Raw genomic sequence first — 20,462 nt, forward strand, 5'->3', positions numbered from 1 at the left:
TAAGTCAAAATGACATGAAACAATTGAAACATATTGTGACATTGTTGACATGTAATTACTCTGTAAAGCCAAATACAAAGTTATTTTAATTAAATAAATCTCTCGTAAGACATACAAAAAGTAAATAAAATGGATTGTCAGTGGTTGAAATTATCGCCTAGGTAAGGTGGTGTTTAACTATTATTAGGTAACATAGTCATTGTAACTAACATCCTCCCCTAATTAACTTTGCCCATTTTATTATAGTAGGAAGTCTACATTCAATAACAATATAAACATTGTAGTGAATATCGTCAAAAGTTTGTGGCTTAATTGTTTTTATAATTGCAGCTTAAGTAAGGGAATCACTGTTGTAAATCAGCTGGACACCTCAAAATTTGAGCAGTTCCTTCGAAGAATTGTTACTAAGTTGAAAATTCAAGATGCTGAGATTTTCACCGAGGAAGAGCAACTGAAACTGCAAAATATATTTAATGTAACGGAAGATCAACTGTTGTTAGCTATTAAAACCCTGCTTTATGTATTTAAGAGGCTATTAAAATTTGTCTTCATGCCTAAAAATTTGAAGAATGATTTGGAGTCATCAGGATTTTTAAGTGACAAAGCTGAAATTATTTTGAAAACATGGTCTGTTGAAACTAAAACAATGGTCAATGAATTAGACACTGAAACTCATAAACATCTGGACACTTTAAACTTTTCATGGAGAGTTAATGCGGAATTAAGTTCAGATTACCACAAGAAGAGTAAGGTTCCAAAAGCTTACTTGAGCTTAAGTGGTGGTGAAAATGAGACAGAAATAGAATTTACACATCCAGAGCTTTACTCAATGTTTCTTCAGTTTGAATCTATCCAGAATGAATTGGATAATGTAGTTTAGTATAGTACCTATATTTGTTTGTATCTTAACACTTTGACTACCGAGAACCCGCCTGGTAGGCACTCATAATGTTTGCTCAGATGCCGGACAACCCGCCCAGCGGGTTGTTTTGTACGCAGATATAGACAACCGGTTTCTGGGGTAGTGCGCCGTTTTTTGCCCGGTTGCGAAAGTGTTAATTTTGTCCTTGTTGGTAATGAATAATATTTATGCAACCAAGTTGTTTTTCATTTTCAGATGGCATACAATTAATTGCCAATAATTAGCCTTAGAAACCTAGTCTAATGTTAGCTACCCAAAACAATCATCCATAAGTATGTGTACTTAAAAGAAAAACACCGAGCTAGCAAGGGTCTACCGAGAACATCGAAAACTTACTTACTCCAATTAAGGCATAATTAGAGTGAGAGATTGTTGCTCGAAATTTTCGATTTTCGCGGTATGTTAGAGCGAGAGACCTAATAATTGAATTTTGTTAAAGCCATTACAGACGCGCGTACCGAACCGCGACCTTGGTGCTCGGAGTAATTAACTAAAGAGTTGGTTATATCCTCTAAAGTAGCTAACACACTATCGCACCGCACCAAGGTCATTGTGGGACGCACCCATAAGTAAGAGGGAGACAGCGATATCTCTTTCTCCCTCTTACTTATGGGTGCGTCCCACAATGACCTTGGTGCGGTGCGATAATGTGTTAGCTACTTAAGCCTTGGTACGGTCAAAATACAGGCCGTAACACACTATCGCACCTCACCGCGATCTTGGTGCGTCGCACCCATAAGTGAGAGCGAGAAAGAGATATCTGCTTCTCGCGTACGGCGGACCACCTGACACACGATCGAACGCACGCTGGACGGCTTAAAACATTGAACTTGAAATATGAGGATCAAATGAGGATACAAAATAAAAAAGAAATAAACTTAAGTGGTGGTAAGAGTGTCTATACATGCTTTAATATATCTTAATCGTGTCGTGTAAACACTTTTTAAATTCCCATAGACAAAATGATACAATGCAAAAAAAAAGTGACGTCATAGACGAGACTAGTATTCACATACGATACGTCAGAGGTTTTGGCAACCCGTAGGTGAACTATTTTCTTCATTGTTGACCTTTCCTAAATCTTAGGTGTAATTATTTCATCATTAGAAGTGCTTTAGCTTTACCGTTTATATCAAGTGTAGATATTTTGACAAAGCCTCAACGATGGACTCGGAAGACGATACAAAGGATGATGTGGATTCTGGGAACGAATCGAGCGGAGACGATGTCGACTTTGTAATGGACGAGACCCACAGTACTAGGGAACGACAAGTGGAGCTGGATGAATACCCGTACGAGGTGCTATCTACAGAGGAAATCGTCCAACACATGGTTGATTGCATCAAAGAAGTGAACACAGTCGTCGAGGTCAGTATGTTAGTGATAAACAATGGGGCGATTGAATGAGGTTACTCGTCCACTGGACTGCCACAACAGGATCTTTTGTGTTGTCCTTATACTTTGTTGCACTTAATCTGACTATACTTCTCAGTCCATCATTTAAAGTTATATGGTTCTAAATTTCCTTTGTCTAACAGAGAAAACTGATGGCCTATAAACCTAATTTCCTCTTATTGGTAGAAATAAATTGTTCTAGTTTTTTGGATAAGCATACAATGTTTCCCAGTGGGAACTCCCCACCAGAGATTCAGTTCATGTCTGAAGAATTTAGCTGGAGTAGGTGTATGGCTCATTTGTTATTCTGAGTAATCAACTTACTGATGCTTATTTTCTCTTTGGCATTTCTACTGATATTTCTTGTCTATGATATTTATTTGGGTCTTTCCCTTCATTTATTTTGAGGAGTTTTCCTGCATGAATACAATAATATGTTTCTGGTTTTGAGTTCATGAAGTAAAATAATATAAATAAAGGTACTAGCTTAATTCATATATTGTATTTTTTTTTATTTAGACTTTATTTCGGACATCACAGATCCATAAATGATTAGTTAAGTACAATATTACTTATCACTATGTTAGTATTGACAAAACAACTTATATTTAACTACATACACTATTTACATCATAAATAAATTCATAAATATAAAGCAAGTGTTTCGTAAATATATTCTCCACTTCAGGCAACAAAGAGTCAACACTGCTGTGCTTGGAAAAGACGCTTAGCACAAGGAATGTCATACATTGACCTGCATGTTCCTATCTCTGTTGCATGTGCATAATTATATTGTTGTCCTGCTCGCACAGTGTCATTGGCCGGCATCATGTGCGAGACAACAATATAATTACGTGCATGCAATAGTGATAGGAACAGGCAGGTCACTGTATGAAATTCCATGTCCGCACTCTATTTATCCACACATTAAAACTTGCCAAGAAAAATTCAAATTTGATTTTTCAAAATAAAGATTCTAAATAGAGTGGAAACCTCTGGGCGGCTAGAGGATAAAATAAACCTGACCTAAATAAGATTCAGGTAAAAAAATAAGCATCTTAATCTATATACTGGGAGATTGCTCTATTTACTGTATTGTTATAATACAATCAATATTCTTCAATTTACATTCACAAACAATGTAATAATGATATCAAATGAATATTTAATTATTAATTGGATAAACTAAGAATTACTAATCTATTTCCTCCAGTTTGCCCCTGGATAGGCTATTGAATCTTGTACCTGAACCTGAGCTACCTACTACTCAGGTAACTTTAGTCCACAAATTACAACTATGGTCCAAATTCAAATTCCAGTAAAATATGTATACATATTTTTCAAATTATGTTGGGTATCTAATATAGAAAACCGGACAAGTGCGAATTGGACTCGCCTCGCACTGAGGGTTCCATACTTTTTAGTATTTGTTGTTACAGCGGCAACAGAAATACAACATCTGTGAAAATTTCAACTGTCTGGCTATTATGGTTCATGAGATATAGCCTGGTGACAGACAGACGGACAGACGGACAGTGGAGTCTTAGTAATAGGGTCCCGTTTTTACTCTTTGGGTACGGAACCCTAAAAAGCATTAGTATATCTATGCTCCAAAATAAATATGACATGTACAAATCAAAAAGGCTTGTTAATAATCAATGTTAAAAACTTGACCATAGTTGTATTGTAGGACTATAGTTACCTGAGTTTACGGTACCTATTTATTTAAATGTGTTGTTGTGTTCCTATTGGTACGAAGATGCAACATGGTGTGCATGGTTATGTTCAGAGATGTGACTTATTTGAAATACTTGTATTTAAAATGCAAATACAAAATGCAAAATACCTATTTTGTATTTAAATACCTTTTGTTGAAAAGTATTTTGTATTTTATTTGAAATAGTTTTTGGGACCTATTTTCTATTTTCAAAATACTAAATACTTTATAGTAGGTAATGTAGGTAGGAGTTACAATCTCTTCTGATGTTACAATCCAGGCAACTCTCTCATTCTTTTAACATGGAACTGTTGAATCTGTTTAGTAACGTCGCACATGACCACAAGAATAGCGAGTGGTTAAAAAAGTGGAATCTTGAGTGTTGCGAGGGTTTCAAGGCACGAGAGTAGAACAAACTTTTCTGCTCTGGTGAAACACAAACGAGACGTTTTCATCACACTAACGAGAGGCATTATAGTAGCTGTAAAACATTACAAATCAAAATTAATGCTTTTAAAAATTGCCCTTTTAAAACCATCATCCATCCATCCTACCGGTTAATATGAGCAAACAACTAGAAATTTGCAATTTAGATACTGATTGACACACTGTTTTCAAAGAATAAAGAGTCTTTTCAACTCGGAAATACCGAGTAATACTTTTTAATTCAGACTAGGTATTCACTATTCAGAGCACCTTTTATCGCAAAGTATTTGTATTTTTAAAAAGTATTTTGAAAATATCTATTTCGTATTTCGTATTTTAAATACAAATTCAAAAACTATTTTGTATTTTGCATTTGAAATAGTATATCAAGGAAGTATTTGTATTTAAATACTTTTTATAAAGTATTTTTCACATCTCTGGTTACGTTTGATTTTATTAAAATTATAACTGGATTGGATGAATGTTTATCTTAGGTCAATACAGATGGTCACATGCCTGGCTCATGACTTCACTAAACAAATATAGTTTGTCAAGCCATTTCTGTCTGTAGAAAAAAACGGCACATTAAAAAAATGTAGGCGCTAAGGGTTATCCTTCCGTAGAAAATTTGAATTTCGCGCCTACAGTTGAAAATACTGACAAAGTGGGTTTGCCAGAGTATGACTTAAAGATTTTTTTCTGTATCACCAACAGTTTTCTTCTTCCTCGCGTTATCCCGGCATTTTGCTACGGCTCATGGCAGCCTGGGGTCCTCTTGACAGTGTAATCCCAAGTTTTGATGTATGCACTAGTTTTTACATCTGACCTTACAACCCAGAGGGGCAACTAGGCCTTATTGGGATTAGTCCGGTTTCCTCACGATGTTTTCCTTCACCGAAAAGCAACTGGTAAAAATATCATTTGATATTTCGTACATAAGTTCCGAAAAACTCATTGGTACGAGCCAGGGGTTTGAACCCGCGACCTCCGGATTGAACGTCGCACGCTTTTACCGATAGGTCACCAGCGCTTTTGCCTGCACCATCCACAGTACGACCCAATACTTCTTTTTGAAAGTCAACTGTAGTCTAATGTAGCATTAATTTTCCAGATACCAGCTACAACCACCCGCATACTGCTAAATCACTTCAAATGGGACAAAGAAAAGCTCATGGAACGTTTTTACGACGGCGACCAGGATCAATTGTTTTCCGAGGCTAGAGTCATAAATCCATTTAGAAAACCAGTTATACAGAGGCCAAAGGTATTTATTTAGTTTTTTTATACTTTATTTCGGTATTTCGCATTTCGGCATTTATCACTTGCTTTTCGGTGAAGGAAAACATCGTGAGGAAACCTGCATACATCCGCGAAGAAATTCAAAGGTGTATGTGAAGTCCCCAATCCGCATTGGGCCAGCGTTGGGACTATAGCCCAAGCCCTCTTGCGAGTGAGAGGAGGCCTGTGCCCAGCAGTGGGACGTATATAGGCTGAATGATGATGATACTTTATTTAGTTTATCGTGCCCTTGCGTGTGTAGGGAGTAAAATAAAAAACAAGTTCAATCTGGTTAAATTCCAGCTATGTGTAATCTCTACCAGTCTACTTAAATTAAGCTAAAATTTGCATATTTATGTAACTGATGACCAAGTGATTAAAGAAAGTTGCTGACTGTTCAAGATTCAATATTTGACACAACTAGTTTCAGAAGTTGTTGAGTAATAATTTGGTTATATCTTTATTGTGACTATGCAAATTTGATTTAGACCGTGTTGCAGCTGCCCAGACGGACGTCGACGTCAGGAACTGAAGAGTGTGAAATATGTTTCACAGTACTGCCAACTGCGGTAAGTTACCATATAGGTATACTTAATTTATTGAGGTCAGTGTCATATAATTATAGTATATAGTCGATGGGTGGGGGTAGGAGAGAGTTGGCCAAAAAGTATTCCGTTACGAATAAAAATATAAATTTTAGATTATTTGCCGAATCTGTTGTATAACATTTGACTGACATTTTATTAAAACATGTAGCTGTAGGTATAAGTATTTCAACATTCTTTGAATTTTCCACTAGGTGCGCTAGGCTAAGGTGAAATTGATAAATATTTATTTTGAATGTTGTATTTATTTTAACAAATGACTATTATCATTATTTACACCGTGTTGCTGGAAAACCACTAACCGTTTAACTGACACTAACCATGTCGTGTAGAGTCTGTGCGGAAAGAGAAGAGTCGTGAAATGTAGGGGAGCCCGTACATTCTACGACTCTTCTCTTTCCGCACAGACCCTATACCTATACATGACAGTGTGAAAAGTTTAAACTCTATCATATGTGATTACTGAATACTAATGCTAGTTAGAGAAGATTTTAAGATGTTAAGGTGATTTTCATCACTGTTCGTCATTTATATTGTACCACTGTACCATCGCTCACACTGTTAACTGTACATTGGTGGTCCTTATGCCTTTTGTAGAAAATATCCACCTATGTACAGTTAGGAGTGTTGCTGTTTGTACACTAGTTCACTTCCCTACTAGACTCACTGTAGGTATATGTGTATCAGTTGCAAGATATCACAATATCTTCTGTATATTGAATAGGCTATTAAGGTTCATTGGACGACAAACACTACATTAATCTTTAGATACATACAGTGATAAGATCTTAAAACCTTTGTCTTCCATGTTGTCATAATAATAATTTGCATTTCAACTCTTTGTTTATTTCCAGATGATGACGGGTCTGGAATGCGGGCATAGATTTTGTACACAATGCTGGTGCGAATACTTGACTACCAAAATAATGGAGGAAGGCTTAGTAAGTCAAATATATAGATTTTTTAAAGTTAAAATACAGTAAAAAGTCAATTAATACTACAATGCTACGATCCAGCATTTCTTCGAAAAAGTGTCATTTGTAACTAACTTTTTTTTAACAAGTCGAAAGTAAATAAAATTAAACTATATAGATACCTTTTTGTATTCTGTGATATGACTACGTCAAGGCGATGGCGTCATAAGTCCCTGTAATTTTATGTGGGCCTTTTTCAATGATCAGTAACTATTCGTTGACACCGATTATGTTTACAAATACTTGTCACGGTTAAGAAAAACTAAACCGAACTGACGTCATAACGTAGTCATAAAGTTGTTGTAGATCAGTTTTGTGTAATGTCTTGTTGTTACAGGGTCAAACTATAGCGTGTGCGGCGCACGCATGCGACATATTAGTCGATGACGCGACTGTAATGCGACTGGTGCGCGACGCGCGCGTCAAGCTCAAGTATCAGCACATCATAACCAACAGCTTTGTGGAGGTAGGTATATGTATTAACATTTTTAAGGAGACTGTTTCTGTGAGTTTTGTTAACAAAATCATCACAGAATTTTAATGTCTGCAATAGACGAATAAAGCCAAAAGTACTTTCGATCAGGCGGGTCCACATAGAACAAGCTCTTGCGAGCGAATTGCCTCGTGAAACAGCTTCTCTTAAAGTAATGTAAGATGTGCCTCGCCTGAGGCAACGTGTCCGTGTGTGCGTGTCTTCATCTACTATAAGCTTCACGGGGCAATGTCTTCGCGAGGCGACTCGTTCTTTGTGGACCCGCTTAACATCTTGATGGATACTAGACGCCTATAGGCGTAAACCAATTGTTCTTTCTATTGTGTCCGGCTGGAGTAGTGTCCAGCATAGTGTTAATAAATAACATCAAACTGCATGCAATCCTAAGAATATTGGACCATGTTCACCACTAAATGTATTATAATCTTGCAATAATGAGGATATTGTGTGTAGTGCAACCGACTGCTCCGCTGGTGCCCGTCGCCGGACTGCAGCAACGCGATCAAGGTGGCGTACGTGGAGGCGGCGCCCGTCACGTGCCGCTGCGGGCACACGTTCTGCTTCAGCTGCGGCGAGAACTGGCACGACCCCGTGCGCTGCTCGCTGCTGCGCAAGTGGATCAAGGTACTGCTCGGATGTTGACTTAACCCATTCAGGGCCAAGAACCCGACTGTCGGGTACACTGTTCGTAGCGACTACGCGCTCCATACGGCGAAACCGTGGCTACGCGCTACGAGCGTAACCCGTAGCTTAGTGGCAATGAATGTGTTAATGGTACTCCGGTACAGAAGGTCTGAGGGTGATGACGCCACGTCTCCCATTTCATGATTTCTAAAGACCCCTTTAGCGCTCCAGCTCATCGAAACAGCAGAGTCAGAACGGCGCAATAAGTTCAAGGGACTGCTGTGATGATGTTTTATGGTGCTCCAGTACAAAAGGCCTTAAGGAGCTGACGCCACGTCTCCGATTTTACGATTATTCCCAGTGTCATTCCAGCTCGTCTTAACGGGTCTCAGTTCCTTCTTCACAGAACTCCGCCCGGGACGGTTGGGACGACCAAATGACAGCAGTTTACGTCGGTAGTTAGAATGCCCGATCGATTTTCATTTGTGGGTTTTGTCCAAATTGGTCTACGACACTGCGCCCGAATTTCTCCGTTACCGTGTCTTGTTTCGGCCAAAAGGCATGAACGGTACTTGGTCAAACTTATTCGAAGATATTTAACCTCAACACTCAGTCGTATATTCATAATATTAGCACTTTCTTGTCTCCAGAAATGCGACGACGACTCTGAAACATCGAACTGGATAGCGGCAAACACAAAGGAATGCCCGAAGTGCAACGTGACCATCGAAAAGGACGGCGGCTGCAACCACATGGTCTGCAAGAACCAAAACTGCAAGGCGGACTTCTGCTGGGTCTGCCTCGGGCCCTGGGAGCCCCATGGTAGCAGCTGGTACAACTGTAACAGGTATGAATGTGTCAATTTGTATCCATAACAGAGGTGACGGAAAAAAGATGGCTGAATTCCGAAAGACTTGCTGTGCTCGCGCAGCGGGGAGGTCCCACCGCGGATCTTCCTCGCGATTTTGGCGTGCCTCATGGGAGCCTGAGGGCCGCTTGGTACCGCTGAGACCACGCCGAGTCATGCGGCAAGCTATGTGATACGCGTTATATATTTTGCCTCTACTTTTGTTTCGACTTAAATTTGCAGTATATTACTAAATATCTTCCCTCCTCCTCCTCCTAAGTTTCTATATGTGTCCTTTTAAAATCAAATCGAATTTTGAACTATAACGGAATAAAAGAAGGTTCCATTTCAAAATTACAAAAATAGAATTATGTATTTGTGTCAAAAACCTCCCTCAAAAACTTGAACACATTACTTTCGTCCAGATACGACGAGGACGAGGCGAAGGCGGCCCGCGACGCGCAGGAGCGGTCGCGCGCGGCGCTGCAGCGGTATCTGTTCTACTGCAACCGCTACATGAACCACATGCAGTCGCTGCGCTTCGAGTCCAAGCTGTACGCCTCCGTCAAGGAGAAGATGGAGGAGATGCAGCAACACAACATGAGCTGGATCGAGGTAACTTCATACTGTATACCTGCAGCGGTAACTTTTCTACTGCAACCGCTACATGAACCACATGCAGGCGCTGCGCTTCGAGTCCAAACTGTACGCCTATGTCAAGGAGAAGATGGAGGAGATGCAGCAACACAACATGAGCTGGATCGAGGTAACTTCATACTGTATACCTGCAGCGGTAACTGTTCTACTGCAACCGCTACATGAACCACATGCAGTCGCTGCGCTTCGAGTCCAAGCTGTACGCCTCCGTCAAGGAGAAGATGGAGGAGATGCAGCAACACAACATGAGCTGGATCGAGGTAACTTCATACTGTATACCTGCAGTGGTACCTGTTCTACTGCAACCGTTACATGAACCACATGCAGTTGCTGCGCTTCGAGTCCAAGCTGTACGCCTCCGTCAAGGAGAAGATGGAGGAGATGCAGCAACACAACATGAGTTGGATCGAGGTAACTTCATACTGTATACCTGCAGTGGTACCTGTTCTACTGCAACCGCTACATGAACCACATGCAGTCGCTGCGCTTCGAGTCCAAGCTGTACGCCTCCGTCAAGGAGAAGATGGAGGAGATGCAGCAACACAACATGAGCTGGATCGAGGTAACTTCATACTGTATACCTGCAGCGGTAACTGTTCTACTGCAACTGCTACATGAACCACATGCAGTCGCTGCGCTTCGAGTCCAAGCTGTACGCCTCCGTCAAGGAGAAGATGGAGGAGATGCAGCAACACAACATGAGCTGGATCGAGGTAACTCACTTTAACTAAAGTTTCCTCAAGAATCACTCTATTGACAGGTCAAAACCGCATGAAAATCCGTTCAGTAGTTTTAGAAAAGTTAACAGTCTGATAGATATGGGTCGGGAGGGCGCACAAGTGACACACAACGTAGCTGTTAGCGAACTCATTTATTTAACCCATTACCTGGTTTATATCGCGGTGGGAGCAGCCACCATTCGTACTTATATCTACCTATGCATGCATACACAACACAGTCTCAGTTTTAGGACTAATGATAATATGAAAAACAATACATTATGATTTAAAACTTTAAGTCAAACAAAGGGTCCCCGTTTTGTTTTGATAAACATGCTATTTTTATAATTGATATTGTATTCCAGGTACAATTCCTGAAGAAGGCCGTAGACATCCTCTGCCAGTGCCGGCAGACGCTCATGTACACGTACGTGTTCGCGTACTACCTGCGCAAGAACAACCAGTCAGTGATCTTCGAGGACAACCAGCGGGACCTGGAGTCCGCCACCGAGACGCTCTCCGAGTACCTGGAGAGGGAGATCACTAGCGAGAACCTGGCCGATATCAAGCAGAAGGTCCAGGATAAATATAGGTATGCATACATCATCATTATCATCATCATATCAGCCAGAGGACGTCCACTGCTGGACATAGGCCTCCCCCAAAGAGTGCCACAATGACCGGTCTTGCGCCACCCGCATCCAGCGGACTCCCGCGACCTTTACCAGGTCGTCAGACCACCTTGTGGGGGGTCTACCCACGCTGCGCCTTCCGGTACGTGGTCGCCACTCGAGAACCTTTCCGCCCCAATGGCCATCGGTTCTACGGGCAATGTGCTCCGCCCACTGCCACTTAAGTTTAGCGATTCGGAGGGCTACATCGGTTACTTTGGTTCTGCTGCGGATGGCCTCATTTCTGATGCGATCACGCAGAGAGACTCCCAGCATAGCCCTCTCTATTGCCCTTTGGGTGACTTTGAGCCTTCTTATGAGGCATACATACTTACATATAATCACGCCTAGTTCCCGGAGGGGTAGGCGGAGACCACGGATTTCCACTTGCTACGATCCTGACATACCTCTTTCGCCTCCTTCACTTTCATAACATTCCTCTTACACGCTTGCCGGTTTAGTGTGCTCTTGACCTGGAGTCCGTCACCGAGAAAATTCCTAATATAATAGTACATTATTGTCGAGGCTCGGAAGTAGCTACTTGCAGGCTGAGGATTCGTTTTAAACGGACGACCTTGGGAGTCCGTTTAATTGAATCCGAAGCCAGCAAGTAGCCTTCCAGCCGAGTCATATATAGTGCTTTTCTCAAAAATGGTGCAAGAAATATAAATATCATAGAAATATTTTACAAAAGCAACTTTCTTACGTATATATTTTCACAGAAAAAAGTAGAAACAATTGAAAAAATTAGCTTTGCCGCCTTTTTATTTTTTTAATAATACAATAGAAGTGTATTTTTCTGCCGAAAATACGCCAACCTATTTGAGACAGCTAAATAGTCGCGGTACTAATCATCTGTTTGGCTGTTTAATGGGCCTGTGCCTTCATTTGATATGGCCATTTCAACTTTTAAAAAGTTTGGAACTCGACAAATAATGGAATTTGTATGCAACATTGCAGTCCCAAAATCGAGACTGCAATGTTTTTAACTTTTTAATTTTTGACTGACCATAAACTACGCGCTTCGCAACCTATTTTTTAAACGGCAAAGTCGACTTTGCCGTCCATTTTTGAGAAAAAGTTATTTTATTAACATAGAAAAATACGGTAGTTTATCTCGCCGCGAGATACTATCGCGCCAATCATGTGCTACTGGTCTAGGACGCTTCTTACAAGATTATCCTATGCTATGGTATGAATGATATTTGTTGTGTCTGCAGATACTGCGAGAGCCGGCGCCGCGTGCTGCTGTTGCATGTTCACGAGGGCTACGAGCAGGACTGCTGGGACTACACAGAGTAATCACCTCCCACCTCACGCCTCACACCTCACATTACTCAACTAACCACATTATCACATCTGTGCTCAAAACTCACACTGAGGTCAAGGTGAGGAAGATCGTTAATAAGGTAAGACCGTCTAAAAACTCTTCAGTTGCTTCTAACTTTTGTCTGTACGGTCAGTAGAGCAGAATGAGCCAAGCTCTTCCTTTCCGTGTCTGTGAGACCTGGGATTATGCAAATACAAGAGTTCATGCCCTCTGTGACGGTCTACACATAAAAATATGGCGGTCTTCCTCATATCGATCTCCTAGTTAGGATGGTGTTTAGCAAAAATGAGTCATCCCACATCCATTTTGCAATAAAATGTCAACTTTAAGCGTACATTTTTTGAGTTGACATCTTATTGAAAAATTATTGTGGGTTGACGCATTATTGCTTAACAGCATCCAGTTGTCTCTGGCCGCTTGTCACATCCTCAAACGTGAAAGCGCGGCGCGTGAGTAGTAATGTTCTCAGCACAGACGTTTGAACCTGATACTTGGTCAAATGTATGTACCCATACAGACTGCACGATTGTCCCCATTCGATAATCACTCGTCATTTACGATATCCGGTTGTTTTGATTATTGAACTTGATTGTGAAATTATATATTTTTTAAGTCACGCACCCAAACAAATATGACAATTTACTTACTCATATTATGTCGTTCGCCAATCATGTTTCATTTTCTATACATCTCATGACTTACGGAAGAATGCATTGGAATTAAAAATGAATCCGTGTTGATTATCTTGGTTTATAGAAATTTTATCTTTATTCTTAAACTGAATGTTTTTTCGAAATTATGTTAGACGTTTGAGCTTTTAAGTTTATCTGACGCGTTCACGATCAAAATGTCTTTAATACATTCACGTCTAAACCTAATAACACATTTTAAAATAAAGAGATGCAAGATCCAACACCTTGTGTTCGTTTTGAATTTATGTATGTAAGAATTTTATTTTTCTAATAATAGTTCACCTATGTATACACTACCGGTGAAAAGTTTTAAGTTCACCCCTTATCGGTACAAATGAGTACTTTTGTGCGATATTTTTTTCCAGTTCGGATGTCGAAATGTGTTTCCAACTGATCCGTTATTTCCAGAGGTGTGTTTATCAGTCAGACACAATTTACGTACATTTCTAACTGTAACAACAGTACTCATTTGTACCGAAAACAAGGGGTGAACTTTAAACTTTTGACCGGTAGTATAAATTATATTAAAATATGTATAAAATAATTGTTCGTATTATACGATGATTCATATACATATATCGCTGTTGAGGGACATGTTTTGCTGATGTAAGATCTCATGTAATTTACATTTTAAATGTATATTTTCACGTGGTGAAAGATATATTTACTAATACTCTCATTTGGTACTTGTATCATTAAAAACTAGTTTCTAAAGTGTATAATGGTAAACCAACACTAATCGTACTGTCAGTAAGGCCATTTCATTCAAAAGTTGTATTAACGGTAATTCATAATATTTTGTTCTAAAGTTTGAAACCATTATATTTTAGTGCAGAATTTAGAAGTTTATTTTAGTCATATTTTTATTAGAAACGATAAATTGAATGGACTGGAATGCAAGTTTTGTAATGATGAAAACTGTCTGTAGTCCTCGAGGATTTCCTGACACTTGTTAAAATGTACGTTCGATGTTCTAAAGAGCCTCAGTCGTATGGTATGTCATATACATACATAGTTGGACTAGTAAGTATAGCTTGTAGCTAGTACCAGAAACACTTGTCCAGGGAATTTTCCTTTGATTTGATGCTACTTCAAAATCTAACTTTTATTTTTGATGTTTAGTTTGACTGCGTAATAATAATTATCGTGTAATTCGTATTAGTGTAGTGTAACATTTAAAACTTCGATGATACTTATTTGATAATTGTATTATGACCTCATGTCCCTCGGGATTTAGAATAATAGCATTTTGTTACTTTATTTTAGCTTTGGCTTGTTAATTTGAACTAAAAAAAAGTAGAAAACTAGCATGAAATGGCACAATATAGAGTTGCGATGAAGAGGAAACAAAAAATATATTTTACCAAAAATCCTATTTTTGTTATTAGAGTAATGTTTATGAATACGAAGGTAAGCTGTTCGATCGCAGTTTAGTTTGTTCGGCGTTATGGCCCGTCTGTAACCTTACACATAACGTACGTAGCGGTAATAGTGGTACCTATTCTATACCTACAGACACGACCGGTACTGGAACTCGCTGACTGAGGGTCGTTAAAGTAAACATAAGTCGCGGCTAAGTTAACACTAAATGTTTGCATCTCGGGATTCGCTATTTCATACAAGTTAAGAGATAAAATCTATTTTTGAAAGTCTAGTGAATTCAAGCTTTTTGTACAATAGAACTCGCGCTACATATCTGATATCTCTGTCATAAATATATTAAACGATTCGTGCATAAGTCGGTTGCACTGCCAGTAAACGTCTAAAGTAAATTAATGTAAAGCTTGCGTATGAGTGTTCACATAGTGAGCGCGCGTAGAGTAGAAGGTCCTGGCTCAAACAGACTAAGCGAACATACCAGAGTAACCCCACGGCATCGCTAGAGTAGCTAAAGGACCTAGTTTCGGAACACACTTGTACATATAGACGCTATATAAATATTTACATGGTTAACTTGTAACTCACATTATGACAATGGTATTGATGAGCATCGTGTGTGTGACTATGTTTAAGGACACAGTTGGTTAAGTAAGAATGAATAAAATAGTAACATCGACTAGATATGTTTGTCATTTACCTCCTATCCACAATACTACACCTCATACTCCTTACTTTCCGATCAGTACTCAACTGGGGTCTACCGCGAACCACGTTCGACGTGTGGCCTCTCTATCGCACTTGTAAATTCGTACGTACCTAGTGTGACAGGGAAGCAATACGTCGAACGTGGTTCGCGGTAGGCCCTCTGAATTTTACGCTGTTGTAAAGTACTAGGAATATGATTATAATACGTACTATACGGCATATAACTATATCCCTAAGGATATAAATATACCTCCGCCGCACCGCCGCATTCCTACCTACAATTATTTCACTAAACTTAATCCAGTAATATAACTATATCACTAAACTAAAGCCGTATTATAGTTATATACCTAGTAAGATAGTAATGAATCGCTTTCATATAACTATGTTACGTCATATAATTATATCCCTAGGGTTATAACTATATAACGGCTTTATCTATCTTACTGCGACATATTGACTACTCAACCTAGTAGTCTCCTATGGTCATCCTTTATGCCTACTTCCTATGAATAGCCAAATCTTCGTCAGGATGGTGATTTGGCCATTTTGTATAAGACTAATAATATTATGGTCTTCTTAATACGCAAAAGATAGCAAGTATACATTTTATTACTTAAATATTATACAATTAGTAAAAATGGCTAATCACTCAAGCCCTCTCCTTTCCTCACCTCCTCTAATATAAAATGTTGTTCCCTAGTACAGATGACGCCTATCTCGAGTGCATGCTTAATATTTGTTGTCGCAGGGACGCATTGGCACCGTCACCCACGAGACCAAGTAAAGCTTAGTGGAGACACTGGTGAGCTATCATAGAACACTGTAGTAAACTAGTAATCAAACTGCCTATAGGTAGTTTGCAAAAAAAAAAGAGTAGATTTAAAAAAATAATGATAATAATATTAAACTGTAGATAAATGAGTAAGTACTAGTATCTACTATAATTCCTAGTTAGTAGTTTCTTTAAGGCCGAGTTCCCACTATGTCGCAACGGCAAATAGTCGTTCGTCGTGGCCTATACATGTAAATGGAGGTGTTCACATATGATATAGAACGGTAATCGTTGTCATGCCTTGTATATTTAGGTACTGACGATTATCTGTCGTTACGACATACTGGGACGTGGGAACGCGGCCTTAGGTATTATACCTAGCAGATGGAAAAAAAAATATTTTCAGGGTTTGTTTGTTTTTCATCTGGCATTAGTTAATTTAATTTGATAAGTAATAGGTAATTAAACTACATACAACATGTATAAGGTACCTAAATACCCTCCTCGTTGTTTCGAGTCTCGAGGCCCTTTTATCCAAGCTGTTTGTTACGTCTAGCTATTAGGCCATTCGGTTGAGGCGATTCCCTGTCTACAACATTTTTCTTAGTAGGTACTTTTTAGAGAAGCACCTGCAGAAACCTTCAAAATGCCGGCTTGAATAAAAGAACCTTAGATACTCTCGTAATTAAAGTAATAACAATTTCTCAGCCTAAAAAAATTATGGCTTCACACCAACGTTTTCGTAGCGCTACACGTGTAGCCGGTTCTAGCGTTTTCCCGCTTTGTAGAAAGAAACTACGAACAGAGCGCCCGCCGAGCGGGTTCCCGGCACTCAATGTATTAAAATTACCATTTAATATTCCAGGCGAAAGGAGTCAAGGCGTTTGGAGTATTTTTAAATCATACAAGTGAATAAAGACTAATATGTATAATTAAATATTAGGACATATAATAGCGAGGTATTAGTTAAGAGTCCCTCACGTTTCATGAAATTCTGTATTTTTTTAATATGTGTAGGACATGGTTTATAATATAATAAATAAAAAACCTGCATAAAAATAGACAATGACGTTTGATTATGATATGAATTTAAACCGGTTAAGTGTTGTAAATATTTTTTTATCATTCTTCTGGTATTAGAAGATCTTTCATCACAATAAAGTAGCGTGGGAAAATCTAAAACAATATGAGATATCTACTAACCTTCGACAATTTGTTTTTAAGTGTAACGAGGCCGATTTTAGAAAACGAATGGAACACCCTGTATCGGTAGAGCAATATATTTTCTTACAAGCCTTATGAACAAATACGTACTAAGTGTCACGCGCTTTGTCTTACAAGTTTAACTTTTAAGTACCTACTCATGGAAAGGCGATATTAAATTCATACATTTTAAGAATATTATTTTAAAACTCTGAATACGCTTCCTGATTGCGCTACGCCGTAGCACCTAAATACAACGCTACGTCGGTCGTAGCCTCTTGCGTTGAATGATGGTCCCTATGGTAAACCTGTTTGATGAAAATTGTACCTGTTGACATGAAATGACGGCACAACTATTGCTGTAGATGAGTTTTTAGGTCGTTTAGTTAATTTAGTTTGCGACAGTTTTAACGAAGCGTCTGTAATGAACATAGGTAGTGCAAGAATAAAACTTCAACGTAAAGCAGTCAAGTTCTATATTTCATCGTTTACTTAATTTATTTTGTACAAACTTCAACAATATATATAATAAATACTCAAGTAAACCTCTATCATTCAGCAAACTGAACTCACTTTTTTGTCATATATTTAAAGAAATAATACAATGATATCATAACTTATTGTCCTAAACTTAATTAAACACAACTTCTTTGTGCAAATATGCCTAATAGTAAAACGTTTGGTTTGACCAACACAAGAGGATGTTAAAGACCGTTCGTCGTATAAATATATAACAAGAAGTGAACGAAACGGGTCAAAGGAACAGAAGAACCAATTGAACGAATGAGCGGGTCTGGCGGGACGGCGCGGGGCGCGGCGGGGGAAGCGCCGGCGCCGCGCCGGTCGCCACCCACGGTACTTACATACTCTTCACGTACCGGTATTATTGCAAAATATGTGCAAAACGGTAAGCATCTCTTTTATTTAGTTTACAATACACTGACTCTTTAAACTGCAACACGTAGATTGTCTTGCCTATCAGTTTTTCACATTTTATTAAAACGAATTGAAAACAACCGACACACAACTATTCGGTGACTTGTTCCATAATGAAAAGCGAAAACGTTCGTCGAGCACACGTTTACGTTTATTGCTTCAAGCTTATTTACGTAACGCTGCCTTATTCGCTGATTCCATACTAGATAGGTATTATGAAAAATATGTGTTGAGACGTGCGGTTTGGGATCTACCCGGCGATAAGCTCTCAATATTTACAGATTTGTAAAAAATTGACAACTTCCAAAGTTTAATTACAAATGAATTACAATAGTTCTTCACAGTATAGTGGCCCCGCAGACTTCTGCGGCCGCGGCCACTGGCGAGCGACGGATCGCTACAGAGGTATCATTTGAAAAACAATACATACTCAATAATATCTACCTTACTCGGTAAGGGACGTTCGATCTCTTAGGTATTATCAATATATCTTATTTGCTAGTTAAGGTGACTCTTTCAGTTAGCCGAATCGGTGGGTAGTCTGGGTTAGCGTTCTTGTTTCGTTAGTCGAAGATCGTCACAGCATTGAATGTAAATCGCGAGAGCAATACTCATGGAAGCAGTACCGGCCCGCTTGAAGTCGTCATATTTATACGGATGGCGGGCGCGGGCGCGGCGGGTCGGGGGAAGCGGCCCGCCCGCCCGCGAGGCCGCAGCTAATGTAATCCGGGGAAAGGAAATTACATTAACTAGGTACCTACATGGAAAGTGCGCGTTACATAAAATGGCTCGATTCCTATGATGCGTACTGATTTAGGACGGAAGTGAATTCTGGTACCGATTTCACAGCTGATTTGTTAAGCTTACATAGATATAACTTGCAAAAATTTGTCTAAACTCTCTTTATTTCGAGGGAACCGACGGTGTGCCGACCTCGTATAGAAAGATACAACGCAACGTCATTTCGGTACAGTAAGAAGCTTATAAACTGGAACTATTAAAACTATTACGGACAAAATTGATATGAATCGGCGTAGCCATTGCTTCTCTTAAGCGTTTATTAGATACGATTACACTAACGTCCAAACGCAACGGACGAGTCGAAGACGTTACAATGATTGTAATGATACAAGGTAATTTCGTTTAAAGTCGTTAAGTTTAAAATATTGGTGTGCTACATCAATGTGCTCGCTGCGTGGCCGGCACGCGCACAGGCGGCCCGCGGGCCCGCGCGAGTAGCCCCCGGCCCGCGGGCCGCCGCGCCGCTGGCTGAAGCGGAACCGAATGAAGCAACGCACTCGCGCCGCGCTGTGCGACGCCTCACTACTCTAGCACGAGTATACGGATATTGTTCGACACCATTTCGGGGAAAGAAAATGATATCTCACAATTTATTATCAAATCAACGATCTCCGTCATCTTAATTAAAAGATCGTATCGATTTAGAATTTACAGGCAGACAGTGATATTCATCGAATACAAAAATAAGCTTATAGAATTTCCTCAATATTATCCGATACCTTACATTACGTTATCAGTGACAAAAACATGCTCGCTACAACGATTCTCTTAAAAAAACGGGTTTCTCTCACATGGGCAGGTTTTAACGCGACGATGTAAATAGATACGAATCGGTACAATAAAATATAATAATATATATTACACTCGCGCGAACGTCAGTCGCAAACAAACAGTCTCAAAAGCTTCGGCCACGCGAATATAAAACACTCCACTTAACACTTCGAACGTCTCTAATCGCGCACGAATTAACGTCCCAAAAAGAAAGGGCGCGGACGCGCGGCGTGTGACGGCCGGGCGCGCGCGCGGCAGCCGCACCGCCGACTATGTACAGCGAACATCTAGCGTAAACAATAATCAAGTGCGCTTGGGCGGGCTGAGGAGCTCGGGCAGCGGTGCAGGCAGCGGCGCGTCGTCGACCAGCGCGGGCAGCAGCGCGAGCGCCAGCGCGGGTCAGACGGGCGCGGGCGGCGGCGCCGGCTCGGGCGGCCGCGGCGCCTGCCCAGCACCCGCCAGCACCACCCGCGCCGTGCCCGCGTCCAGCAGCACGGCCGTGCCCGAGCCCGCGTCCGCCGCCTCCGAGCCGCCCGCGCCG

At 40.0% G+C, this 20,462-nt stretch overlaps 3 protein-coding genes and 1 long non-coding RNA gene across 5 annotated transcripts in view; 3 read left to right on the forward strand and 1 right to left on the reverse strand.

The window, feature by feature from the left end:
• The first annotated feature begins 27 nt into the window (after positions 1-27).
• Positions 28-903, forward strand: LOC134798564 (COMM domain-containing protein 10-like). The gene is made up of 2 exons (XM_063770939.1): positions 28-161; positions 331-903. Exons 1-2 carry the CDS (start codon positions 130-132, stop codon positions 878-880), a joined length of 582 nt encoding a protein of 193 aa, XP_063627009.1. The 5' UTR covers positions 28-129; the 3' UTR covers positions 881-903.
• Positions 904-1,922: 1,019 nt separating this feature from the next.
• On the forward strand, positions 1,923-15,409 carry LOC134798814 (E3 ubiquitin-protein ligase ariadne-1). 2 transcript variants are annotated; one of them, XM_063771200.1, is made up of 10 exons: positions 1,923-2,290; positions 5,572-5,724; positions 6,227-6,307; positions 7,198-7,284; positions 7,655-7,783; positions 8,264-8,434; positions 9,085-9,281; positions 9,707-9,896; positions 11,023-11,249; positions 12,549-15,409. In XM_063771200.1, exons 1-10 carry the CDS (start codon positions 2,087-2,089, stop codon positions 12,628-12,630), a joined length of 1,521 nt encoding a protein of 506 aa, XP_063627270.1. In that variant the 5' UTR covers positions 1,923-2,086; the 3' UTR covers positions 12,631-15,409. The 2 variants fall into 2 exon arrangements, with proteins under 2 accessions (XP_063627270.1, XP_063627271.1); XM_063771201.1 differs by having other exon boundaries at positions 6,239-6,307.
• Positions 15,410-16,129: 720 nt separating this feature from the next.
• Positions 16,130-17,276, forward strand: LOC134798815 (uncharacterized). Its single transcript, XR_010145272.1, has 2 exons — positions 16,130-16,240; positions 17,076-17,276. It is a non-coding gene; the product is annotated as an uncharacterized LOC134798815 (long non-coding RNA).
• A 596-nt stretch (positions 17,277-17,872) lies between these two features.
• LOC134798821 (sodium channel protein para-like) overlaps positions 17,873-20,462 on the reverse strand; it is a 92,656-nt gene continuing 90,066 nt past the window's right edge. Inside the window, 1 exon segment of the mRNA XM_063771205.1 lies at positions 17,873-20,462. Within this exon segment, the coding sequence (XP_063627275.1) occupies positions 20,046-20,462 (417 nt within the window). The 3' untranslated portion in view covers positions 17,873-20,045.

This window comes from Cydia splendana, chromosome 17 (assembly GCF_910591565.1).
Source record: "Cydia splendana chromosome 17, ilCydSple1.2, whole genome shotgun sequence".
NCBI classification, from domain to species: domain Eukaryota; kingdom Metazoa; phylum Arthropoda; class Insecta; order Lepidoptera; family Tortricidae; genus Cydia; species Cydia splendana.

Excerpts from the sequence above, each read along its gene's own strand:
- LOC134798564 (XM_063770939.1), top strand. The coding sequence starts at position 130 with ATGGATTGTCAGTGGTTGAAATTATCGCCTAG. Across the intron at positions 162-330 it reads TGGTTGAAATTATCGCCTAG|CTTAAGTAAGGGAATCACTG; the intron begins GTAAGGTGGTGT and ends TTATAATTGCAG.
- LOC134798814 (XM_063771200.1), top strand. The coding sequence starts at position 2,087 with ATGGACTCGGAAGACGATACAAAGGATGATGTGGATTCTGGGAACGAA. Across the intron at positions 5,725-6,226 it reads CAGTTATACAGAGGCCAAAG|ACCGTGTTGCAGCTGCCCAG; the intron begins GTATTTATTTAG and ends AATTTGATTTAG. Across the intron at positions 9,897-11,022 it reads ACAACATGAGCTGGATCGAG|GTACAATTCCTGAAGAAGGC; the intron begins GTAACTTCATAC and ends ATTGTATTCCAG.